This window comes from Saimiri boliviensis, chromosome 1 (genome assembly GCF_048565385.1).
Source record: "Saimiri boliviensis isolate mSaiBol1 chromosome 1, mSaiBol1.pri, whole genome shotgun sequence".
Taxonomy (NCBI): Eukaryota; Metazoa; Chordata; class Mammalia; order Primates; family Cebidae; genus Saimiri; species Saimiri boliviensis.
In genome coordinates, this window is record NC_133449.1 from 67,887,907 (window position 1) to 67,913,069 (window position 25,163).

Below are 25,163 nucleotides of genomic sequence, written 5' to 3' on the forward strand. Positions count from 1 at the left end.
GTCCTAGATACTCCCGCAGCAGCACTCCTCAAACCCTGCATCCACCTACCTCCCACCCATACACGTTCCCCTCCTCCATCAGTCAATGGGACCTCTAAGAACTGTCCAGTTGCTGCCTCTCCAAGCTGTAGCCACCATTTGTATTCTGAAGAGAACAGCTTAAAACCCTCCATTCCTGTCTACTGCACAGACTGATCATTCTGAGACTGAGTGTACCAATAGGTCTAAGAGGGATGCCTGGAGTCCCACTCTGTCGCCCAGGCTGGGGTGCAATGGCATGATCTCAACTCACTACAACCTTTGCCTCCCAGGTTCAAGCTATTCTCTTACCTCAGCCTCTGGAGTAGCTGAGATTACAGGCACGTGCTACCATGTCTGACTAATTTTTTTGTATTTTTAGTAGAGATGGGGTTTCACCATGTTGGCCAAGCTGGTCTCGAACGCCTGACCTCAGGTGATCCGCCGGCCTCGGCCTCCCAAAGCATGCTGGGATTACAGGCATGAGCCACCTGCCCAGCCAGATTGCTAATGTTTAGAAGCTACCTGGGGACCTCCAGAAATCTGACTCTAAGAACTACCACCCAAGAGATCTGTAGGCCTGCCACCTGACTTTCAAGGTACCAGATGTCATCAGCCTGTTGCCTTCTTGGCTACTAATTCCCAATCACCTAAATTCACCCCGTCTTTCAGTGACTGCTGTTCTGGGTTGGTGCCAATGCCCTGTCCTTCCCTCCAGTTCACATGTGGGTACACAAGCACACACCACACGTACTCCAGCCCTCATCCAACAGACACTGTCTGTCAGAACCTCAGCCAGCTCCTATCCCTGGTTCTCCCTGTCCAAAAACGCTGAGAATATGCCCTCAGCTAGAAGAACCCAGAGAAATCTCACTACACCCTGCTGGAGGGGATGGGCAGGGGCTGCTCTCCCCTAGCCCTGTGAATTATAACTAGACCCTCTCAAGCATAAGTCATAGACAACACAAAAGAATCAGCCACAGGGGGGCAGCCCTTGTGTCTATTAGTGAATTTTCCCAAGATAGATCTGCTCACCTGCTCCACCTATTTCTTCTTCCTTTATCTCCCAGACTGATTTCCTGGTTTTCTTCCGTGGCAGATCATATTTTCTGACACTCACATAATTTTTTTTAAAAAATCCTCCTTATCGATCTTGTTCCCTGCCTGTCTTCCCATCATCCAGTTCTGCAAGCACCCTTCACATCTACCATCCCACCTACTTCACCGAGGGAGCAGGGTAACTTATTTACAACCGCACTTCTCAAAACTTTAATATGCACAGGAATCATCCAGGGTCCTAGTTAAAATGCATATTCAAATACAGAAGTTTTATTTAATTTTTTCAGACGGGTTTCACTCTTGTTGCACAGGCTGGAGTGCAATGGCGCAGTTTTGGCTCACTGCAACCTCCGCCTCCCGGGTTGAAGAGATTCTCCTACCTCAGCCTTCCATGTAGCTGGGATTACAGGTGCCTGCCACCACACCCGGCAAATTTTTGTATTTTTAGTAGAGATGGGGTTTCACCACGTTGGCCAGGCTGGGTCTGTCACCCCATTCTTTTGGCCACTCCTGACCTCAGGTGATCTGCCCACCTTGGCCTCTCAAAGTGCTAAGATTGCAGATGTAAACCATCACACCTGGCCCGATTCAGAAGTTTTAGAGTATGGTCCAGGATTCTGCAGTTCCATCAAGCTCCCAAGTGATGCAGAAAGTGCTGGACAGGAATGATGCTGCAGGACTGCACTGGGAGTAGCCGGTCTAATGCCTGACACAGTCCTGTAACATCTCTCCCACCTTTCACTGCCACTCACGGGGAGGGCAGTGCTGGAGACGGGTGGCACTTAGCAACTAGTGGCCAGGGCTGTGTACCAGTGTGAACTTTGTGCCACTCTCACAAAATTGTTGCAACTGGTGGGGCACTAGCCTTGTTTCTTAGAACTAGTTCCCACTCAGCAGTTCCAGAAGTACAAAGTGGGTTCGGTAGCTCTGTGAATTCCCTGCACGACCTTTCAGTCTTCCCCACTCTCACCATCTTGCAGATTCACAGTTTAGGGCCTAGGTTTGAAACCCGTCTGCCACTCTCTTACATGCGGCCTTGAGCATGACTCTGAGCCTCCGTTTCCTCCTCTGGATGATGTGAATAGTAAACTAGATACCGTGGACGAATGGCTCATTTTGTCTATTGCTTGAACTTTTCCTCTTCTACCTGTTCCTCTGAATCAGCCTTGAAGCGGAAATGTGCTTTTTGTCCTTTCTTAGGAATCTTTGTAGTTAATACCACTGTATATAGTCAGATCACAATTTTGTTTAATGAAAAAGGCTGGAAATAAACATAATGAAAGGTTAAAGATGATTGGGGACGCTAAAAATCATTTTCTTCCTATTTTCCGTTTTCCCCCCAAGTTTTCTAATAATATTACTGCCAGGCGTGGTGGCTCATGCCTGTAATCCTACCACTTTGGGAGGCGGAGGTGGGTGAATCACCTGAGGCCGAGAGTTCGAGACCAGTCCGACCAAGATGGAGAACCACCCCCAACTCCACTAAAAACACAAAATTAGCCAGGCGTGGTGGTGCATGCCTGTGATCCCAGCTACTCCAGAGGCTGAGGGAGGAGAATCGCTTGAAACGGAAGACGGAGGTTGCGATGAGCAGAGATTGCGGCATTGCTATCCAGCCTGGGCAACAAGAGCGAAACTCCGTCTCAAAAAATAATAATAATAAATTTAAAAATACATATATGTATACACACACACACACACATATGTATACATATTACCTTGATAACGTTTAAAAACAAAGTAAAATAACGGTCATGAAATGAAGCCTCAACCCTCTCCACTGAAAGCAGAACAAGAGAAACAGAAACGCGCCGGACAGGGGCTGGTCACGCGGCAGCCGCCCTCTCGCCTCCACCAGATGACGTCAGTCACGTTCTCCGGTCGCCCGCGCCGCCGCTTCCGGGGGTGAGGGGCTCGGCCGCTTTGCTTCCACCAGGCGGCGCCGCAGGACGCTCAGTTGCCGATGCCTCCTGCGCAGCCACCCTGGCGCACCGGACACGTCACCACCTTCGCGTCTTTTCTGGAGAGCGCGGGAACGCGAGCCATGGTGGGTGGTGACGTCACCGGGGTTCCCCCCCCGTAGCTCGCAGGGGCGGGGCCAGGGACGTGGCGGGCTGCGGCCAGCCCGGGGAGGGGCAGGAGAACAGAGAGGGGGAGGGGAAGAAGAAGGCGGATGGGGAAACCAGCGGGACGGGGAAGGACGAGGTGGGTGGTGCCGAAGCCAGGTCCAGCCAGGGTTGACCTGGCCGCGCCCGCCTCGTGACCCACTGTGGGGCCGCGGTTCGGGAAAGGTGCTGACTAGGCGGGCGCGCTAGCTCGGCAGGGAGGGGCGCGGCCGGTTGGCAGCTGGCAGGGCGCCGACTTCCTGGCACCCTGGGCCGCCGCTCCCTTGCGCGAGCGGGACCACTCCTGGATCGGGCCCGCAGGTCCTCCAGGGCAGCGAGGGGGGAGAAGTGGAGCACGTGGGGTCGGGCCGCACCCGGAGTCCCAGGCCGCGCGACTCTGCGGGCATGGAGTCGCAGTGCTCTAAGCCAGGCCCCGCCCTACCTGGGCTCCCGTCGCCCACCCGCCCCCGGGCCGCCCGGGCCAGATCGGGGAGGAGGAGCGTGAGCGCCGGGAGGGCGGTCCTTGCCCGCGACTGGCCGCTTGGAGCCCGCAGCTCAAGCTCTCCCAACCGCGGTTTACCTCTTTGTACAGCGGGATGGATCGATCCCCTTCGCTTACTCTCTGCCTACCACACGGTGGGTATTGTGTCAAAGTACACTAATTCTTTTTCCCCGTCTGTCCCGAGAGCCTGTCTGGAAGGGTCTGATTAGTCCTTCAAACAAAAGGCTTTGTGTGTCTTTCGTACTGGCTGTTAGAAGTTTCCCTTTTCTAGGCGTGAGCTCCGCACCTGCGAGTGGCTTTAGTTAGGAAAAGGTGTCAACGGGCTCATCCCTGAACTGATGAGATGAACCTGGGGCCTGATCAGAAATGAGGGAAGAGGAGTGTTACCAGAATTTTCGCTGTGTTCTGCACCTGCGTAAGTGCTTATGGCTGGGAGCCCCGTCGAGGGCACACACTGCCTTGGGGCGCTCTTCTTTCTCCTCTTGCTGCCTCTTCCCAGAATCTGTCATCTCATGACGTCGCTGTGGTCAGACGGTCATCGATTCTTTGATGGCCTGAACCTTGGGACACGCCAGCCTCCAGGAGCTTATATGAGGCTGGTCTACCAGAGTATACAGTGCAAGGCCATCTCCTGGAAGGAACATGAATGTGTCCTGAAGTGCTTGTGTCCTGTGTCAGGGATTGTGTTAGGCTTTTCATACGAGTGATCTCGTTTGATTCCCACAGCGGTCCTGTGAGCTAGGGGGAATCATCCCCGTCTATGTAGATGAGGAAACTGGTTCAGCTGGTTTAAATAACTCACCTCACATTTCTCAACGCGGGCGGACGTAGTGGTTATAGGGCTTTGGCAGGGAAGTGTCAGTACCCGGTCAGGCCTTCTCTAGGGTGTGAGACCTCAGGGCCATCCTGGAGGGTGTGTGAGAAGGCATATCACACCTTGGGTTTCCTTCCCCCCCTGTCACTCCATTCTCTTGGCCACCCCTGTCATTTGTATCACGGCAAAACCCAAAAGGCAAAGACAGGGCAGGGCAATTCCTCCCACCCCCTCACCACACACACACGCACACACGCACACACGCACACACTCTTTGCCTTGGTGATGGATGGGTTAATGGAACGACTCCTATGTATTAGACTTGGGCCTTTTTTTAGCACCATCTGGCCGGAGTCACCTCTCCTCACACCTGCTGCTTCTACAAAACAGCTCACTTGCCAGTCAGCAGTGCAAAAGGCAGAAGTGTGGTGCATGTGTAATTAGGATTCAGTGGAACCTAGACACAAGTGTGTTGTCTGCATTATGTTGCGATTGATAGCCCATAGACACTGCTGAGTTGTATGTGGAACCACAAAAGACAAGAGACAGCCTACAAAAGCAGAAGTCCACTCTCCTTTTAAAAAAAGTCTCGTTGCAAGGCACAGTAGCTCACGCCTATAATCCCAGCACTTTGGGAGGCTGAGGTTAGTGGATCACAAGGTCAAGAGAACGACACCATCCTGGCCAACGTGGTGAAACTCCATCTCTACTAAAAATATAAAAATTAGCTGGGCATGGCAGCAGGTGCCTGTAGTCCCAGCTACTTAGGAGGCTGAGGCAGGAGAATCGCTTGAACCTGGGAGGCAGAGGTTGCAGTGAGTGGAGATTGCGCCACTGCACTCCAGCCTGGGTGACAGAGCAAGACTCTGTCTCAAAAAAAAAAAAAAAAAAAAATCTTTTCTACAGCATTGGATAGCGGAATTCCCAGAAGACAAACAAATAAGGACCCAGGCATTTGTCCTTCAAAACCCAGGGCTTTGTAGGTAGATGCTTTTTGGTTTTGAACATGGCAGGTAGCTTCTATGTTTCAGATCAAAAGAGTGGATGTAGGCTGAAGTGGGCAGATCACTCGAGGTCAGAAGTTCGAGACCAGCCTAGCCAACATGGTGAAACCCTGTCTTTACCAAAAATAAGAACATTAGCCAGTGTGGTGGCACACACTTGTAATTCCAACTACACCGGAGGCCGACGTGGGAGGATGGAGGATTGCTTGAACCCAGAAGGTGGAGGTTGCAGTAAGCCAAGATTGTGCCACTGCACTCCAGCCTGAGCAACAGAGCAAGACTCTGTATCAAAGAAAAAAAAAAAAAAAAGAGTGGATGAGCTTCATTGACCCAGGGACACTTTATTTTCGTTTGTTTTTTAGATCAAGGTCTCTGTGGCCCAGGCTAAGTGCAGTAGCACAATTATGGCTCAGTTAACCTCAAACTCCTGGGCTGAAGCCATCCTCCCACCTCAGCTTCCTGAGTAGCTAGGACCACAAACATGCGCCACCAGGCCCAGCTAATTTTTAAAGTTTTTTGTAGAGATGGGGTCTTGCTATGCTGCCCAGCCTGGTCTGGAATTCTTGGCCTTGAGCAGTCCTCCAGCCTCAGCCTCCCAGAGCACTAGGATTACAGGCATGAGCCGCAGCACCTAGCCCAGGGACACTTTAAATGGGGTTGGAGGCCAGGGAAGGTGGCTCATGCCTATAATCCCAGCAATTTGGGAGGCCAAGGTGGGAGGATTCCTTGAACCCAAGAGTTCCAGACCAGCCTGGGCAACATGGTGAAACCCCATCTCTATTGGGAAAAAAAAAAAAAGGCTGGGTGTGGTGGCTCACGCCTGTAATCTCAGCACTTTGGGAGGCCAAGGCAGGCAGATCACGAGGTCAGGAGTTCAAGACCAGACTGACCAGCATGGTGAAATCCCATCTCTACTAAAAAATACAAAAAGCAGCTGGGCATGGTGGCTTGTGCCTGTAATCCCAGCTACTTGGGAGGCTGAGGTAGGAGAATTGCTTGAACGGGGACCCAGGAGGCGGAGGTTGCAGTCAGTCGAGAGTGAACCACTATACTCCAGCCTGGGTTACAGAGCCAGACTCCATCTCAAAAAAATAATAAAATAAAAATTTTTAAAAGCCAGCTTGGTGATGCATACTTGTAGTGCCAGCTACTTAGCCGGCTGAGGATGGGAGGAAAACTTGAGCCCTGGAGGTCAAGGCTGCAGTGAGCTATGATCCCACTCCAGTCTGGGCAAAAGAGAGAGAGACCCTGTCTCTAAAACAAACAAACAAACAAACAAAAAACAGTGGGGGGAATGAATTGTTCTATTCCTTTTATTGCTGACAAAGCAGCCCTTTCTGTCACAGCATACTTAGAGAAACCTGCAAAGCATGGGCCCTTGGGAACTCGTAATCTATTAGGAGAGTGGCTGGAAAGTGGTTGTAATTTAGGTGAGGTCTAATCCGTTGGATTATAAACCGGTTTGGCAAACTGAATAGAAGGGGTTTGGCCATGCTTCGAAGTACCTATACCTCCAAGTATAACCCTGGCAGGGTCCAGGACTCAGGGGAGAACAGGTGAACTCCACGAGTTCCTTGGTGACTGCTTTTGCAGAAAAAGAGATCTCCTGCCTTAAAGGCGAGACCTGACTTCAGGTTGGTTACTTTTGTTCTAAGTCTGCATTTTACTAAGCAATCCTTAGCCCATGGGGAGGGAGATCAGCCAGTCAGGCCAGTTCAGGCATTCCAGTCCACCTTGAATGTCATTCTTCAATGTAAGTCAGTAAACTGGCATTTGATTTATATGTCCCTCAACATGTGTGAACTCACTAAATAGGTGTTTGAGAGATAAGTCGCCTCTTAGTGGGCCAGCCCGAAAGTGTAAGTCCCACGTCTGGGTCCTTGTCTAAATACCACGAGATAAGGAGTGCAGAGCTGCTGTAAACAGGAGAAGGGGGTGGTACAGTAGCCAACTTTGCTCACATTCAGCAGAATTATGTTATCCCTACAAGGCAGAAAGTACTAAATTGTAGACCAGTGATACATGCACTGGATGCTGTGGGTTCAGAGGAGGGTGTGATCACTGTGGGAGGTTAAGGGATGGTGCCCCATCTCTACTAAAAATACAAAAATTAGCCAGGTGTGGTGGCATACGCCTGTAATCCCAGCTACTTGGGAGGCTGAGGCAATAGAATTGCTTGAACCTGGGAGGTGGAGGTTGCAGTGAGCCAAGATCGCGACATTGCACTCCAGCCTGGGCAACAAGAGCGAAACTACTTCTCAAAAAAAAAAAAAAAAAAAAAAGGTAAAAGTGACACACAATCTTTGTGATCATTTTCTGTGAGTTGCGGGAGTTGACCAGGTTGTGTCCCGGGAGATAATACGTGTTTGTGAATATGACTCTCTCTGGGGAAAAATAAGCCAAGATCTCCAAAGGAAGTATTTTCTCTGAAAGCCAGAAAGCCAGTTGCAATGACAGAGGAAAATGGAATTTTACCCTGGCCCCCAAATATAAGCACTATATAGTTATAAGAAAATAACAGTGTTGATATTGTGAGATGTGATAGATCTAAATACAGAAGAGGAAGGAGCTGAAGGCTCACTTTCTTGGTGCCTTTTCCTGTCAAGTGGGTGGAGGCTGGGCAGGGAGGAGGAGAGGAAGCCAGGTCTTGAGATGGGTGTGGCTGTAGAATCTGTGGAGACCATTTGTATTCCCTCAGGAGATTCCCCGTTCATAGATACAGGCATGAGCCTGGAGGGACTGCAAGTTGAGGTCTCAGCCGGAACACCTGGCTCTCCATGGCACTATTTTTTGAACCAAGAGTTTCAGAACTACAAAGTTTACTGTGCCAGAGTTGAAATTGGAGCACACAAAAAATTGGCATTCTGAAGACATTTTGATGGTTTGTGAGAATCATGGCATAGAAGAGCAGAAGGAAATAAAAGTTTGTGGTTGAGGAGTAAAGATCGAATGTGCAACAGTAGGAATACTACTGTTAACAGATAGTATCCATTGTAACCTGGCCAAGAGAGACAGCAGGCTCCAAAGAGTTTGCACTGGCCAGGTGCAGTGGCTCATGCCCATTATTCCAACACTTTGGAAGGCCAAACCCCGAGGATTGGTTGAGCCTGGGAGTTCAAGATGAGCCTGGGAGTTTAATACTAGCCTGGGTAATATAATAAGACCCTGTCTCTACAAAAAATACAAAAATTAGCTGGGCGTGGTGGTGCACGCCAGTAGTACCAGTTACTTGGGAAGCTGAGGCGGGAGGATTGCTTGTGCCCAGGAGGTTGAGACTACATTGAGCTGTGAGTGCACCAGTGCACTCCAGCCTGAGTGACAGAGCAAGACCCTGTCTAAGAAACAAACAACAACGGCCAGGCGCGGTGGCTCATGCCTATAATCCCAGGACTTTGGGAGGCCGAGGCGGGTGGATCGTGAGGTCAAGAGATCGAGACCATCCTGGTCAACATGGTGAAACCCCGTCTCTACTAAAAATACAAAAATTAGCTGGGCATGGTGGCGCGCGCCTGTAGTCCTAGCTACTCGGGAGGCTGAGGCAGGAGAATTGCCTGAACCCAGGAGGCGGAGGTTGCGGTGAGCCGAGATCGTGCCAGTGCACTCCAGCCTGGGTAACAAGAGCGAAACTCTATCTCAAAAAAAAAAAAAAAAAAGTAGTCCCTATCTAAATAAAATTGGTCTCCTTAAAAAGGAAAAAAGAAACAACAAAAAAAACGCCAGATGCAGAGTCTCATGCCTGTAATCCCAGCACTTCAGGAGGCTGAGACAGGTGTGTCATCTGAAGTCAGAAGTTCTAGATCAGCCTGACCGTCATGGTGAAGCTCCATCTGTACTAAAAATACAAAAAAAAAAAAAAAAAAAAAAAAAGCCAGACGTGGTGGCACATGCCTGTAGTCCCAGCTACTCAGGAGGCTGAGGTGGGAGAATCACTTGAACCCAGGTTGTGGAAGTTGCAGTGAGCCGAGATTGTGCCACTGCACTCCAGCCTGTGCTGCAGAGCGAGACTCCATCTAAAAAAGAAATGCTCTATAAATGTGTATTGAACGAGTGAATGAATGCGTTAATGAATGGATGGGTGCTCTCTCTGATTCTGAGCTTGCCATGACAAGCCTGGAGAGCAGTGATCTAGCCTACACTCTCCTTTTAATGGATTCCCTTTCATTATAGGGTTCCCCCAAGGAGACAGCTACTATTCAATATATAACCTTACACTGTTCTGCCGAACTGATCTGCTTACACTGTTCAATGCCAGATGGTGAAGCATGCAGGGCCTATGGGCACTTGGGAATTGAAAGGCAATCTTCAGTCACCAACAAAACAGGGCCTACTGCTTAGGTGGTAATGCTTGTACACTGAGTTTGTCACGTCCTTAGGATAAATTTGGACGAAGGTTGTTGGTCTAAGGGCCCAGTCTGCCCAGAAACTGCATGGGGCTTTCCCCAGGCCAGATTCCTTGAGTCAGTTTATGCCCCCATGTTCCTGCATTCTTCGCCTGAGAGCAAAACTGCCTGTCATTAATGGGAATGGGTGATTTTCTGCTTGCTTTTGAGCTCTTATTTCATGAGCGGACAGTTTCCTGAGATTCTCAAGGACATGATATAGCAGTTTCCCATCTGTGAGTTATCTTATATTTTTAAGTGGCAGACCTGTGTTTCAAGCCAGGATGTCCTGACAGGAAACCTGAGTAATCTATTGCTCTTTATTCCTGCTGGTATGTTTTGGGTGGATGTGTAGGAGCCACAAATGTGCGGTAGCTTCTTGCTGCTTCTAACAGTCTGTGGTGTTCATTATCTTCTGGTTGGGGTTTTCCTTTGAGAATAAGCCAGCAAAGAATGAATGTCGAGGTATGGTTCCTGGTGATGCTGTGCTTTTGTTATCGGGAGTGAGCATGCTGCCCCCATGGAGCCTTCTGCTCTGTGTGCCCCGTGAATTGAACAGTGCTCGAAGACGTATTCTGGCCCAGCATCATCTGGGGAGTATATGGTATGGTTCTAGTCACCTGAATCCCTGCCAAGCTCAGTGTCTCTGAAAATGACTTGCTTGTAGAGTTGCATTTGATTTGAGCAAAATCTTTTACTGAACACACCTGGCAGAACTCTCAGATTTCCTGCACGTTAGCTGAGGAATTCTAGCTAATGAAAGCTGAAAGCTATGACACTGTTATGGCAAAATTAACACCCTGAAAGGCTAATGAATCTTACATGGATTATATTACTTAGAGTTTGAACTTGGACATTATCTTTGTAATATAAAAGCTATGTCCCCAAAACTTTAAAAAAGAGAGGCCGGGCGCGGTGGCTCAAGCCTGTAATCCCAGCACTTTTGGAGGCTGAGGCGGGTGGATCACGAGGTCAACAGATCGAGACCATCCTGGTCAACATGGTGAAACCCCATCTCTACTAAAAATACAAAAAATTAGCTGGGCATGGTGGCGCGTGCCTATAATCCCAGCTACTCAGGAGGCTGAGGCGGGAGAATTGCCTGAACCCAGGAGGCGGAGGTTGCGGTGAGCCGAGATCGCGCCATTGCACTCCAGCCTGGGTAACAAGAGCGAAACTCCACCTCAAAAAAAAAAAAAAGAGAAACCCATTCCCATAAATCATATTCTGACACATAGCTCACCATGAAAATGTCCATAACACAGTGATATAATTGATACCTTGCAGATAGATTTAAAAAAACAAAATTAGGCCAGGCACGTTGATGACCTGAAGGTATGGTAACACGGCTGTTAGAGATTTGAGGGCAGGGGCTGAGTCTCCGTGTTTGTTTCTATCCCTAGCACAGGGCCTCAGACAGCGATGGATGCATATTAGGTGTCAATTAACAGTCACTGAATTACTGAATGGAAATTTACTGGGGCTCAGTACACCACTAGACTCCACACACAAATAGACCTGGCCCATGGGATTCTTCACAAGAGCAAATATTTTATGAGAGCTGTCACTCCTAGTTGATTGGATGGACAAAGTGAAACCACAGGATTGGGTTTTAAAAGCAAATAGATTTACTCTGCTAAATTTTACAACTGGGTTCTTCTGCACTGGGTGGAGTGTTGGACAAAATAACTTCAGATTTGAGGTTTGTCAGTTCTCTGAAAACACAGGTTTTTTGTTTTGTTTTTTTTAAGACAGATGAACCCAGCAGGGAAGCTGGCAGGAAGTCTGACTGCAGTACTTGCCTGAGAGGATGACACAGGCCAAACTAGAGAAAGAAAACAACAAGGCAGCCAGAGCTAGTAAAGCACTTTGAAAAGTAGTTACAGAGCTTTCCAGGTTTTTCTGGAAAAAGGAAGAAAAGGAGAGTAAAGGGCAGGAAGAGGATTGGTTAACAACTGGCTTCAGAAATGCTGACAAGTGGATTTGCCTGTTGGTTTTGTTTTTCTGAGTCAGGGATAAGGAAAGAGTGTACACTTGGCCTGGCGCTGCCTGCTGGCAGGGCCACCTTCCCCAGGCTGTACTGAAGCCATCCTTAGAGCTGCCAGGGCATCCTGAGTCCTGCTGCCCTGTGGAACTCATTGGAAAGGGGGGCAGACTGCCCTCCAGAGATGTCTAAGGCACATGGTACAGTGGAAGGAAGGGACAGCAGTTTTAATTTCGTGTTGCCTTAAAAATGTTTATATGTGGCCGGGCACAGTGGCTCACGTCTGTAATCCCAGCACTTTGGGAGGCTGAGGCAGGCAGATCACAACGTCAAAAGATGGAGACCATCCTGGCCAACATGGCAAAACCCCGTCTCTACTAAAAATACAAAAATTGGCTGGGTGTGGTGACGCGCACCTATAATCCCAGATACTCGGGAGGCTGAGGCAGGAGAATCACTTGAACCTGGGAGGCAGAGGTTGCAGTAAGCTGAGATCACGCCACTGCATTACAGCCTCGGCGACAGAGCAAGACTCAGTCTCAAAAAAACAAAGAAAAGTTTATATGTATTTGCTTTCTTGAACAGGTAATTTATGTATATGAGTCAAAACTAAAAAAATGAAAAGATGGCTGGGCACAGTGTCGTGTGCCTGTAGTCCCAGCTACTCAGGAGCCTGAGGCTGGAGGATCACTTGAGTCCAGTTCTGGGCTATAGTGCGCTATGCCAGTCGGGCGTCTGCACTAAGTTCAGCATCAATATGGTGACCTCCCAGGAGTAGGGGACCACCACATTGCCTAAGGAGGGATGAACTGGCCCAGTCAGAAATGGAGCAAGTCAAAACTCCTGTGCTGATCAGTAGTGGGATCGCGCCTGGGAATAGCCTCTGTACTCCAGCCTGGGCAACATAGCGAGACCCTATGTCTCTTAAAAAAAAAAATTAAAAGATGTCCATCTCTCCTGTCCCTGTCCACAAATGCCCAGTTCCCCCACCTTAAATAGATAACCCTGTTATTAGGTTTGTGTTTATCCTTCTAACGTTTTTTATGCACATATAAGCTAAAACAAATTTATACCCTTCTTTACTCCATTTTAACATAAATGGTGCCAATCTGTACACATGTTCTACACATTTGTTGGGTGTTCCCCCTCTTTAACAGTCTTATCTTGGAGACATTTCCTTATTGGTATATGAGAGTATCCTCATTTTTATCTATCTTTGTGGCTGCAGAGTATTGCATTGTGTGGACGTACTATAATTTAAGTGATTTCCACCAAGGGATGTTTAGGTTGTTTCCAGTCTTTTGGCATTACAAATAAAGACATGGACTTTAGAGAAGTGCTTTCAAACCCCAGTCCTGATGCCTACTAGATGGTTGACAATGGCTCTTAACTGCCTACTCTGTAAATAGGATTTTTTTTTTTTTTTTGAGACGGAGTTTTGCTCTTGTTGCCCAGACTGGAGTGCAGTGGTGAGATCTCGGCTTACTGCAGCCTCCACCTCCCAGGTTCAAGCAATTCTTCTGCCTCAGTCTTCCGTGGCTGGGATTACAGGCATGCGCCACCATGCCTGGCTAATTTTGTATTTTTAGTAGAGATGGGGTTTCTCCATGTTGGTCAGGCTGGTCTCTAACTGCCAACCTCAGGTGATCCACACAGCTTGGCCTCCCAAAGTGCTGGGATTATAGTCGTGAGCCACTGCACCCAGCCAGGAATTATTTTCTATTTATTTCACCTGTCCCTTAACGTTGCTGTGAAAGACTCATATAATATACAAAGAACTTGAGAAATTCTAGGTGCTCAGTGAAAATAATATACCTTGCAATGAACCATATTCAAATTTATTCTTTTTTTTTTTTTTTTTTTTTAGGTTTTCACTATTTATTTATGACAAATACTCCACATCTGCGATTCTCTCCAGTCAAAATTTCTTTGAGACAATGCCATCAGCCTTGGCCAATCAGGGAATGTAATCATCTGACTCACCCGTCCTACATATGGCCCCACAGATAGCGTAAGTTTTAAACTGGCCGTTAAACCTGCCTGTGACCTTGTCAACCTCGGCCACGTTCATCTGGATGGATGCATGGTCCTTGGCACCGATGACGTGGTTGCTGGCGTTCCGTGGCATGTACAGGTCCATGAACTTGCCAGCGTCGTTCTGCATTTCAAGGCCACACCTGCTGCCACCACACTGCGTGCCAGTAGAGAAAAGCTGTTCTTAAAAAATAAAATACTGACCAGAAGCCCTGGCTCATGCCTGTAATCTCCATGCTTTGGGAGACCAAGGTCTCAAGAAGGACCACTTGAATGAATGAATGAATAAATAAATAAATAAATAAATAACAAAAGAAAGAAGGACCACTTGAGACCAGGAATTCAAGATCAGACTGAGCAACACAGAACAAGACCCTACCTCTACAAAATTAAAAATTAAAAAAAATTAGCCAGGTATGGTGTCACGTGCCTATACTCCCGGCTGCTTGGGAGGCTGAGGCAGGAGGATCTCTTGAGCCCACAACTGCACTCCAGCCTGGGTAACTGAGCAAGACCCTGACTGTAAACATTTTTTTTTTTTTTGGAAACGCTCTTGCTCTGTCTCACTGCAACCTCCACCCCACCCCCACCAGGTTCAAGTGATTCTCCTGCCTCGGCCTCCCGAGTAGCTGGGATTATAGTCATGTACCACCACACCCGGCTAATTTTTGTATTTTTAGTAGAGGCAGGGTTTCACCATGTTGGCAAGACTGGTCTGGCACCATTGCATTCCAGCCTGGGCAAGAGTGAAACTCTGTCTCAAAAAAAAAAAAAGAAAACAACTTATTCATGTTTATATTTTTTTTTTCAAGAGAACTTTAGAATAATTTTGTCAAATTCTAGAAAAATGGAATTGGAAGGGAAAATTGAATTGTATTCAATTTCCACACCTGTTTGGGGACATATTTGTTTCGTATGGCTGATGTAACAATTACCACAAACCTGGTGGCTTAAAACAACACAAATTTCTTCTCTCACATTTCTCAAGGCCAAAATTCTGAAATCAGTGTCACTAAACTGAAATCCAGGTATCAGCAGGATTTGTCTCCTGTGGAGACTTTCGGGCAGAACGTGCTCATTGCATCTTTGTTTCTGGTGGTTGCTAGCATGCAGTACTTCACTGACAGCTGCATCGCTCCAGTCTCACTGGTCACGTTGCTGTCACAGAGATCCCCACTATATCACCTCACCTCAGAGCTTAGCCTGACTGGTCCTCCACCTTGCCTGGCTCAAGACTTGGGTTAGTAACACAGAGTGGATCAGCTCTCTGAGGCATACTCATTAACCCAGCTCTCAGACACTGCTGCGTGTGCAGAGATAATATTTTGATCTCCTAGTCTGTGTTTTTTTTTTTTTTCTCTTTCAGTGTTTCCTGTTACCTTGTGACCCTCCCTCCCCTTGGGATGGCTGGACCGTGAGGTATCTTTTTTTTTTTTTTTTTTTTTTTGAGACAGAGTCTCACTGTTTCACCAAGCGCCAGGCTGGAGTACAGTGGCACAATCTCGGCTCACTGCAACCTCCACCTCCTGGGTTCAAGCAATTCTTCCGCCTCAGCCTCCCAAGTAGCTGGGACTACAGGCGCACACCACCACGCCCAGCTAATTTTTGTATTTTTAGTAGAGACGGGGTTTCACCATGTTGACCAGGATGGTCTCGATCTCTTGACCTCGTGATCCACCCGCCTCAGCCTCCCAAAGTGCTGGGATTACAGGCTTGAGCCACCGTGCCCGGCCATTTTGGCTCCAGGCACCATTGTGGAGCTGAATGCAAAGAACAGAAGACTAAGGACTTAGATCAGTCAGAATTAGTCTCTTGGGCCAGGCGCTGTGGCTCACACCTGTAATCCCAGCACTTTGGGAGCCTGAGGCAGGCAGATCACCTGAGGTCAGAAGTTTGAAACCAGCCTTGTCAACATGATGAAACCCCATCTCTACTAAAAATCCAAAAAAATTAGCTGGGCATGGTGGCAGGCTCCTGTAATCTTGGCTACTTCGGGAGGCTGGGACAGGAGAATCGCTTGAACCCAGGAGGCAGAGGTTGCAGTGAGCTGAGGTTGTGCCATTGTACTCCAGCCTTGTCAACAAGAGCAAAACTGTGTCTCAAAAGGTAAAATACAAATACAAAAAACTTCGCCCGGCATGGTGGCATGAATGCCTATAATCCCAGCTACTCGGGAGGCTGAGGCAGGAGAATCGCTTGAACCTGGGAGGCAGAGCTTGCAGTGAGCCAAGATTGTGCCACTGCACTCCAGCCTGGGCAACAAGAAGGAAAACTCTGTCTTGAAAAAAAAAAAAAAAGCATTAGTCTCTTCACCCCACTCCCCATCAAGTTTTCCCGGACTGGAAAATGCATGCTGTCTTGCAGCAGGGTCCCAGGCATCTGTGAAGCCCTGCACTTACCTCTGAAATATCTCCATGTCCAAAGGAGAACAATAAATAGCAAATAAAAACATCATGACAGGTTGTGAGAGACACTGCAGAAAAAAGGAAAGAGCTTTTTTCCTCCTTTTATTAGAAAGGGGCCCATATTTTCATTTTTCTCCTGGGCCCTGAAAATTAAGCAGCCAATACTACTGGCAGATAAAACGTTCCTGAAGTAGTTAGCCAGAAGTCTAAGAATATTCTTGGGGTGTTATGGCTTAAGTATGTCAGCCCTGTCCAAATGTAGAACAATGCTGGGGGCTATTTCAAGCCACGTGAAATGTCAGCACCTGTGGTAAAGGACTATTAGCAAAGCTAATGTGCAGAGTCTGCACACATGACAAGGAAAAAGTCAACGTGCTAGGAGAGGTTTCTTGGCTGTTAGGCTCTATCTGGAAGAGGAAAAAGGTGGGCAGAAAAGGCTGGCTAGTTCCTCCTTGAAGCAAGAACTCAGCTCTTTTCTCCAGATAGTCTGTGGTCAGATCTAACAATGAAAACTTCAGGAAATACTGATGTAAAAAAAGAAGGGATCTCCCCACATCTCCTTGAGTATTAGGTGCCACCAAATTCTGGCTGTTGACCTGTTACTCAACAATAAAAACAACAAAACAATGTCTTTTGTTTATTTTTATGTCTGATTCCAAGGAGAGGTGAACCTATTTAAAGTGGATCTTGCTTAAAAAAAAAATTACTTCAGATGTTTGTTTCTTTTGAATTTTCCATTGGTATTCATTTTCTTATTTATTTGCTAGCACGTCCTACATAGCAAGAATAACAACATTTTGTTTTCATATGTGTTACAAATAGGTTTTCCTGGTTCGTCTATTGTTTTTTAACCTTGCGCATTTGGAATATCTCTAAGCCACATCATCTGATGGGAATGGAGGTCATCCTAACAGTGATACTGCAATGTCATAATTCAGTGACCACCAAATTTACTGCTAATAATCGCCCACATTTACTGAACATGTACTGTATGCTTCATATGCCATTAATCCACAAAATTACCCTATGAAGTAGGTACTATTTTTAGTTTCATTTTATGGATGAAGAAACAGAAATAGGAGAAGCTTAAGTAATGTGCCTAGTCACACAGCCTAGTAAGGGATGGAATGTGGGGCCTGACCCCAGCCCTGTCTGACTCCTAAGTCCAGATTCCAACCCTGCACTGTCCAGTACAGTGGCTGTAGGTAGCTAGAGAGCACTTGAAATGTAGCCAGCCTGATTTCAGAGACCAAGTGTAAAAAAAAAAAAAAAAAGAAGAATGTGAGATGCCTCATTATTACTATTATTATTTTGATGGGGTCTTGCTTTGTCGCTCAGGCTGGAGAACAGTAGCATGAACACAGCTTGCTGCAGTCTCAACTATCTGGGCTCAAGCGGTGTTCTCACCTCAGCCTCCTGAGTAACTGGAACCACAGGTGTGTGCCACCATGTCCACCCTTTCATTATTAGTTTAAAAATTGGCCAGGTGCAGTGGCTCACGCCTGTAATCCCAGCACTTTGGGAGGCTGAGGCAGGCAGATCACCTGAGGTCAGGACTTTGAGACCAACCTGACCAACATGGAGAAACCCTGTCTCTACTAAAAATACAAAAATTACCCAGGCATGGTGGTATGCCTGTAATCCCAGGGACTCAGGAGGCTGAGGCAGGAGAATCACTTGAAACCAGGAGGTAGAGGTTGCAGTGAGCCAAGATCCTGCCACTACACTCCAGCCTGGGCAAGAGAGCAAGACTCCATCTCAAAACAAAACAAAACAAAACAAATGCGGCTACTGAAAAATTTTTAACATGATTCCCTTTATACATATATATATATTTTTTTTTTTTTGAGACGGAGTTTTGCTCTTGTTACCCAGGCTGGAGTGCAATGGCACGATCTCGGCTCACCGCAACCTCCGCCTCCTGGGTTCAGGCAATTCTCCTGTCTCAGCCTCCTTAGTAGCTGGGATTACAGGCACGCACCACCATGCCCAGCTAACTTTTTGTATTTTTAGTAGAGACGGGGTTTCACCTTGCTGACCAGGATGGTCTTGATCTCTTGACCTTGTGATCCACCCGCCTCGGCCTCCCAAAGTGCTGGGATTACAGGCTTGAGCCACCGTGCCCGACCGATTCCCTTTATATTTTTATTGACAGTATCTTCTATCCACTTTCCTACATAATCACCCTTCACTTGGGTGAAGACAGACTGTGTGATCGCCTGAGTCTTCTCCAGTTACATCACAGTGCTTGCTCCTTTTAAATCTGTTGATAGAATGTTGTCTGCAGGTATGGCTGCTGTTGTCTTTTCCCTGTCTTTACTTCCTTCACAGTGGGCTGCCATCCAAGGAGCCAAGGAAGCCTAGAGCTCTCAGGAGCAGTCCTTTGAGCTAGTGTAGAGGCACTCAAAAATGGTCTGGCGTTTGACATAATGACGTAGGCTTTCCTACAATATTGCCTGAAACAAAACTAGGCTGTCCCAAACCTCTGGTAATAGAATTGTTTACCTTTATACCAAGAAGGTTGGGAAAGCACCAAAATCTGCATGTGGACTGTGCCGAGGCAGACTTCGAGGGGTTTGTGCTGTAAGGCCTAAAGTTCTTATGAGGTTGTTCAAAACAAAGAAACATGTCATCAGGGCCTATGGTGGTTCCATGTGTGCTAACTGTGTTCGTGACAGGATCAAGCATGCTTTCCTTATCGAGGAGCAGAAAATCGTTGTGAAGTGTTGAAGTCAAAAGCACGGAGTCAGAAAGCTAAATAAAAAATGAAACTTTTAGGCCAGGCGCGGTGGCTCATGCCTATAATCCCAGCACTTTGGGAGGCCGAGGTGGGTGGATCACGAGGTCAAGAGATCGAGACCATCCTGGTCAACATGGTGAAACCCCGTCTCTACTAAAAATACAAAAACTAGCTGGGCATGGTGGCGCACGCCTGTAATCCCAGCTACTCGGAAGGCTGAGGCAGGAGAATTGCCTGAACCCAGGAGGCGGAGGTTGCGGTGAGCCGAGATCGCGCCATTGCACTCCAGCCTGGGTAACAAGAGCGAAACTCTGTCTCAAAAAAAAAAAAAAAAAGAAACTTTTTTTGAGTAATAAATCTGTTGATAAACTGAAACCTCCTTGTTTTCTGGTTTTGGTTTTCTTACATGAATTGAAATCATTTGAAGATCTCACTGTCTTGAACATGCTCAGTTCCGTCCACTCTTCCTCACAGATGATTTCTCATAGGACCAAATTTTGTCTTCCTTGTTGTCCACATCTCAATATTCTCCAGATTATGGCTATCTTTTTTTTTTTTTTTTTGAGGCGGAGTCTTGCTCTAATGCCAGGATAGAGTGCAGTGGTGAGATCTCAGCTCACTGCAACCTATGCCTCCTGGGTTCAAGCAATTCTTGAGCCTCAGCTTCCCAAGTAGCTGGGATTACACATATGCGCCACTATACCCAGCTAATTTTTATATTTTTAGTAGAGATGGGTTTTCACCATGTTGGTCAGGATGGTCTCACTCTCCTGACTTTGTGATCCGCACACCTCAGCCTCCAAAGTGCTGGGATTATAGACGTGAGCCACCAGGCCCGGCCGATTATGGCTGCCTCTATCCCTCTTGCCTTCCAAGATGAGACCACAGGTGGGGCACAGTGGCTTATGCCTGTAATCCCACCACTTTGGGAAGCCAAGGCAAGCAGATTGCTTGAGCCCAGAAGTTGGAGACCAGCCTGGGCAATGAAGTGAGACCCCCTTCTCTACTAAAAACAAAAAAAGAAAAGAACAAAGAAAAATTTTTTAAAAAGGGGAGACACAATCCTCCAGAGAGCCATTGCAGATGTCCCAGAAAAGTGATGCTCCTAAGTTCATAAGGACAGAAAATAGAATGGTGGTTGCCGGGAGGTGGATAGAGGGAAATGAGGGAGGAGTTGTTTCATGGGTTCAGAGTTTCAGTTTAGGATGATGGAATCGTTCTACAGATGGATGATGATGGTGATTGCACAACCGTGTGATGTTTAGTGCCATATTTAGTGCCACTAAACTGTACACTTAATTGGTTAAAATAGGAAGTTTTGCCAGGTGTGGTTACTTACACCTGTAATCCCAGCACTTTGGGAGGCTGAGGTAGGTAGATCACAGGGTCAGGAGTTTGAGACCAGCCTGGCCAAGATGGTGAAATCCCGTCTCTACTAAAAATACAAAAATTAGTTGGGTATGGTGGTGGTTGCCTGTAGTCCCAGCTACTCAGGAGGCTGAGATAGGAGAATCACTTGAAACCGGAAGGTGGAGGCTGCACTGAGCGGGTATCAGGCCACTGCACTCCAGCCTGGATGAAAGAGCGAAACTCCCAGAAAAAAAAGGAAGTTTTATATTGTATACATATTACCACAAATACAATAAAAGAAATGAAATTCTTGGCTGGGTGTGGTGGCTCATGCCTGTAATCCCAGCACTTGGGGAGGCCGAGGTGGGTGGCTCAGGAGGTCAGGAGTTCGAGACCAGCCTGCCCAAGATGGTGAAACCCCGTGTCTAATAAAAATACAAAAATTGGGCCGGGCGCGGTGGCTCAAGCCTGTAATCCCAACACTTTGGGAGGCCGAGGCGGGTGGATCACGAGGTCAAGAGATCGAGACCATCCTGGTCAGCATGGTGAAACCCCGTCTCTACTAAAAATACAAAAAAATTAGCTGGGCATGGTGGCGCGTGCCTGTAATCCCAGCTACTCAGGAGGCTGAGGCAGGAGAATTGCCTGAACCCAGGAGGCGGAGGTTGCGGTGAGTCAAGATTGCGCCATTGCACTCCAGCCTGGGTAACAAGAGCGAAACTCCGTCTCAAAAAAAAAAAAAAAAAAAAAAAAAAAAACAAAAATTAGCCTGGCTGGTGGCAGGCGCTTGTAATCCCAGCTACTTCAAGATGCTGAGACAGGATAATCGCTTGCACCCAGGCGGGGGAGGTTGCAGTGGGCCGAGATTGTGCCACTGCACTGCAGCCTGGGTGACAGAGCGAGACTCCATCTCATTAAAGAAAAAGAAATGAAGTTCTCATACATACTGCAGCTGGAATGAAGCTTGAAAAGATTATGCTAAGCAGTGGGCATGGTGGCTCACAGGCTTGTAGTTAACACCGCTTTGGAAGACTGAGGGGGTAGGATCATTCGACTTCAGGAGTTGGAGACCATCCTGGGCAACGTGGCAAAACCTCATCTCTATCAAAAATACAACAATTAGCCAGGCAAGGTGGCCTGTGCCTGTAGTCGCAGCTATTCAGAAGGCTGAGGTGGGAGGATCACTTGAAACCGGGAGGTGGATGTTGCAGTGAGCCGAGATGGCGCCACTGCGCTCTAGCCTGGGCAAGGGAGCGAGACCCTGTCTCAATTAAAGGAAAAAAAGAAAATAAAAAACGTTATACTAAACAAAATAAGCCTGGCACAAAAGGACGAATATTGTATGATTCCACTTACACAAAATACCTAGACTAGGTAAATTTATTATAAAGTTTATCAGAGGTTGGGGAGGATGCTTAGGGGAGGGGTAAAGAAAAAATCAAGGGGTGGGAAGCAAATGGCTAGGGGATAGAAGGGCAGTGGGCGGCCGCTTGAGTGCGTGCGCGTCAGGGGCAGACAGGACAGGCGATTCAGGTCCTGCGCGCAGGGGCCCCTGCACTCCCATCGGACGCAGTTGTCTTTGTTTGGGGCGGCTGCAGCGTGACAGGAGAGAGGGGCTCCCGGCCCGGTCTCCTCCACCCTTCGGCCTCAGCAACCGCTGCTGGCTCCAGCCTGTCGCTATCTCACCCTCTTTATTTAACAAAGAGCGGAGAGACTAGAAGTAACCCTGAGCAGCGTGGATGCGGGCAGGGCCCCTGGGGCGTCCCACGGGCGTCATCCTAGCCTCGTGAGCGCGGAGCCCGGGCACGGGGGCGGGGAGGGGGTTTTGGTGTGCTTATGAGAACTTGCTCCGTTTTCTCTGTAAGTACTAAGGGTTCCCCGCCGCCCTCTTCCTCATTTTCCACCATCCCAATTTACACAAGCATACGTATTTACTTCCGTAATTTCCCCATGCCCATGTAACATCACACAAATACACATGCGCGCGCGCGTTTGCTTTTGTTTTCCAAAATGGCATCCTCTAGTAGGCGCCTCTCTTTGTGTTGCTTTTCTAGTACACTGTGGAACCCCAAATCCCAGCTGGGATTCACTCTTCTCTAATGGCTGAACATTCATCCGGGGCAAGAAGGCAGCGCAGTTCATTTCATCATTCCTTTGTTTCCTCTGTTTTCCCACTAGAACTGCCGCGATGAGTGTCAGTCCCCAGAGCCGGAACAATTCCCGGTTTTCTCCACTTGGGTCTGAGAACCTCTGTTCCTCCAGACCTGCGAGCACTTTGCCAGGGTGACGGGCGGAAATGTCCCGCGTCCATGCCTGCTTTCCCAGACCCTCCAACAGACCCCTCTACAGCCCCAGCTTTCTCCTAGCCACTTCCCTCCAGCGACCGCAGAAGGCGCTTCCTCCCCCGCAGCGCGAGCCCCAGCTCCTCCAGCGCCCCAGCTCTCCCCGCCCCCTCCCGACCTTGTTTCATCTGACCCCTCCCCCGCACATACTCAATTTCATCTTCCCGAGGCGCCCACTCTCCACATCCTGAGGAAAAAAGAGCCGGCTGCTGTCCTATGTTATTGGCATACTTCTTTCCTCCCGTACACTACACAACTTGAACAACATTGTTTTTCTTTTTCAGAGACAGGCTGTCGCACTGTCGCCCAGGCTGGACTACAGTGGCACGATGATGGCTTACTGCAGCCTTGACCTCTATGGGCTCAGGTGATCCTCCTGTCTCAGCTTCCCAAGAAGCCGGGACTACGGCGCGTGCCACCACTATCGGCCAATTTTAATTTTTTTTTTTTTTTAACCACAGGGCTTCACTATGTTGCCCAGGCTGGTTTTGAACCTTGGGCTCAAGGGATCCTTCTGCCTCAGCCTCCCAAAGGGCTGGGATTACAAGCGTGAGCATTCGCGCCCCACAGTAAATATTATTCCAAGGAAATGGCACCTGAGTTTGAAATTAATCAGATTTACTGCAGGGAAGGAGCATTGGCCAGAGTAAGAACCCGACCCTGCCCTTTCCCTGCCTGCTTCTGAGGCCTTCAGCAAATTGTTCCACACATCTCTGGTTTCCTCCCGAGATGATCCCAAGGCCCTGCTGGCTCTAGCCTCGGTCAGGCTAGAATTACAATTCCAGTCCTCCCCAGCCACGCCCCATCTCTTGCTCCCGGTGCTGGCACTTTCCCCAGTCAGCCACACTTTCCTTTCCCATTCACTGAGCCTGTGGAAAGCTGTCCCTCTTATTCTGAGTATCTAGATCCTATTCACCTTTGAAGACCTGACTTGGCCACGTTTCTTCCCAAAGCTTACAGCATGCCCTCCGTGGAAGGAAACGCTCTGTCCTTGCAAAGCCATTGTTTGTAGCACTTTCTCTGTATCTTACTAATAACATCACTCACTCTGCCTGGGGAGCTGTTCCAAACCTGCCCTTCTCCCACTGCCATCTACGTGTCTGGCAAGGCCCCAGCATAGCACTTTGCCCATGTTAAAGGATACAGTTTTGGGAGTCCCAAGACCTGGGTCCACATCCCAGTTCTGACACTATGTGTTACCTTGAACATGTCACATAGCCTTTCTGAGCCTTAATTTCCCCAAATGTAAAATGGAAATAATAACCTATTTCATAGAGTTGCTGTGTTGATTGGATGAGACAATATATAAGAAAATGCTTTGTGAACTTTAAAGCTAACAGACATAAATAATAATAGTAAAGACAGATATTACTCAGATGTTGACAAGAGGGATTTCCTTTCTAAAACAGAATTGAATTTTTTTTCTTTGAGATGGAGTCTCGCTCTGTTGCCAGGCTGGAGTACAGTGGCACAATCTCAGCTCACTGCAACCTCCACCTCCTGTGTTCAAATGATTCTCCTGCCTCAGCCTCCCGAGTAGCTAGTACCACAAGTGCGTGCCACCACACCTGGCTAATGTTTGTATTTGTAGTAGAAATGGGGTTTCACCACATTGCCCAGGATGGTCTCAATCTTTTGACCTCGTGATTCACCCGCCTCGGCCTCCCAAAGTGCTGGGATTACAGGCATGAGCCACTGTGCCCAGCCCTAAAACAGAATTACAAAAAAGAAAAGAAAAGAAAAAAAGTCATGATGGCTCACCTCTATAATCCCAACACTTAGGGAAGTCAAGGCGAGAGGATTGCTTGAGCCCAGTTCAAAACCAGCCTAAGCAACATAGCAAGACTCCCATCTCTACAAAAATAAGCAAATTAGCCTGAAATCGTGGCATGTGCCATTAATCCTAGCTGTTTGGAAACTTGAGGCATGAAGATTGCTTGAGCCCAGGAATTTGAGGTTACAGTAGACTATAATCATCGCACTGTGCTACAGCCTGGGTGACAGAGTGTGACCCTGTCTCTTAGGAAAAAAAAATGTGGGAAAACTGTGGAAAATGAAAAAGACTTCTTGGTTGCTCATTTCAAAATTTGGGGACTGATTTCTAATTACTTCTTTGAGATCAGTTACCAGGTGATGTTAAGTATACTATAATAGTAAAAGCTAGAAATAATCTATCTTTTGAACAGTTGGAGAATGATAACGTTATGGTTAATGGGAATAATATGTTATCATCAAAGTTAAATTTCTGAAGAATATTTAAAGACATGGGAAACCAGTCATAATATAACATGAAAGCTAAAAAAGCAATGTACTAAATAGTGTTTGTAAAGAAGGGGTGTAAGAAGAGACTTTTCTCACCACTCTTCACAGGTTTCTGTTTGGCCCCTGAGTGGGGTGTCTGATGCCAGAGCACTTGGGACATATTCT

The 25,163-nt window shown here is 47.8% G+C and overlaps 1 protein-coding gene and 1 pseudogene across 1 annotated transcript; one reads left to right on the forward strand and one right to left on the reverse strand.

Moving 5' to 3' along the window:
• Positions 1–13,702: 13,702 nt before the first annotated feature.
• Positions 13,703–14,029, reverse strand: LOC120368451 (small ribosomal subunit protein eS21-like). The gene has a single exon (XM_039480475.2). The coding sequence runs from the start codon at positions 14,027–14,029 to the stop codon at positions 13,823–13,825; it is 207 nt and encodes a 68-aa protein (XP_039336409.1). The 3' UTR covers positions 13,703–13,822.
• On the forward strand, positions 13,996–21,164 carry LOC141584452 (large ribosomal subunit protein eL34-like; annotated as a pseudogene).
• The last annotated feature ends 3,999 nt before the right edge of the window (positions 21,165–25,163 follow it).

Coding starts and splice junctions, on each gene's coding strand:
- LOC120368451 (XM_039480475.2), bottom strand. CDS start 14,029: ATGCAGAACGACGCTGGCAAGTTCATGGACCTGTACATGCCACGGAAC.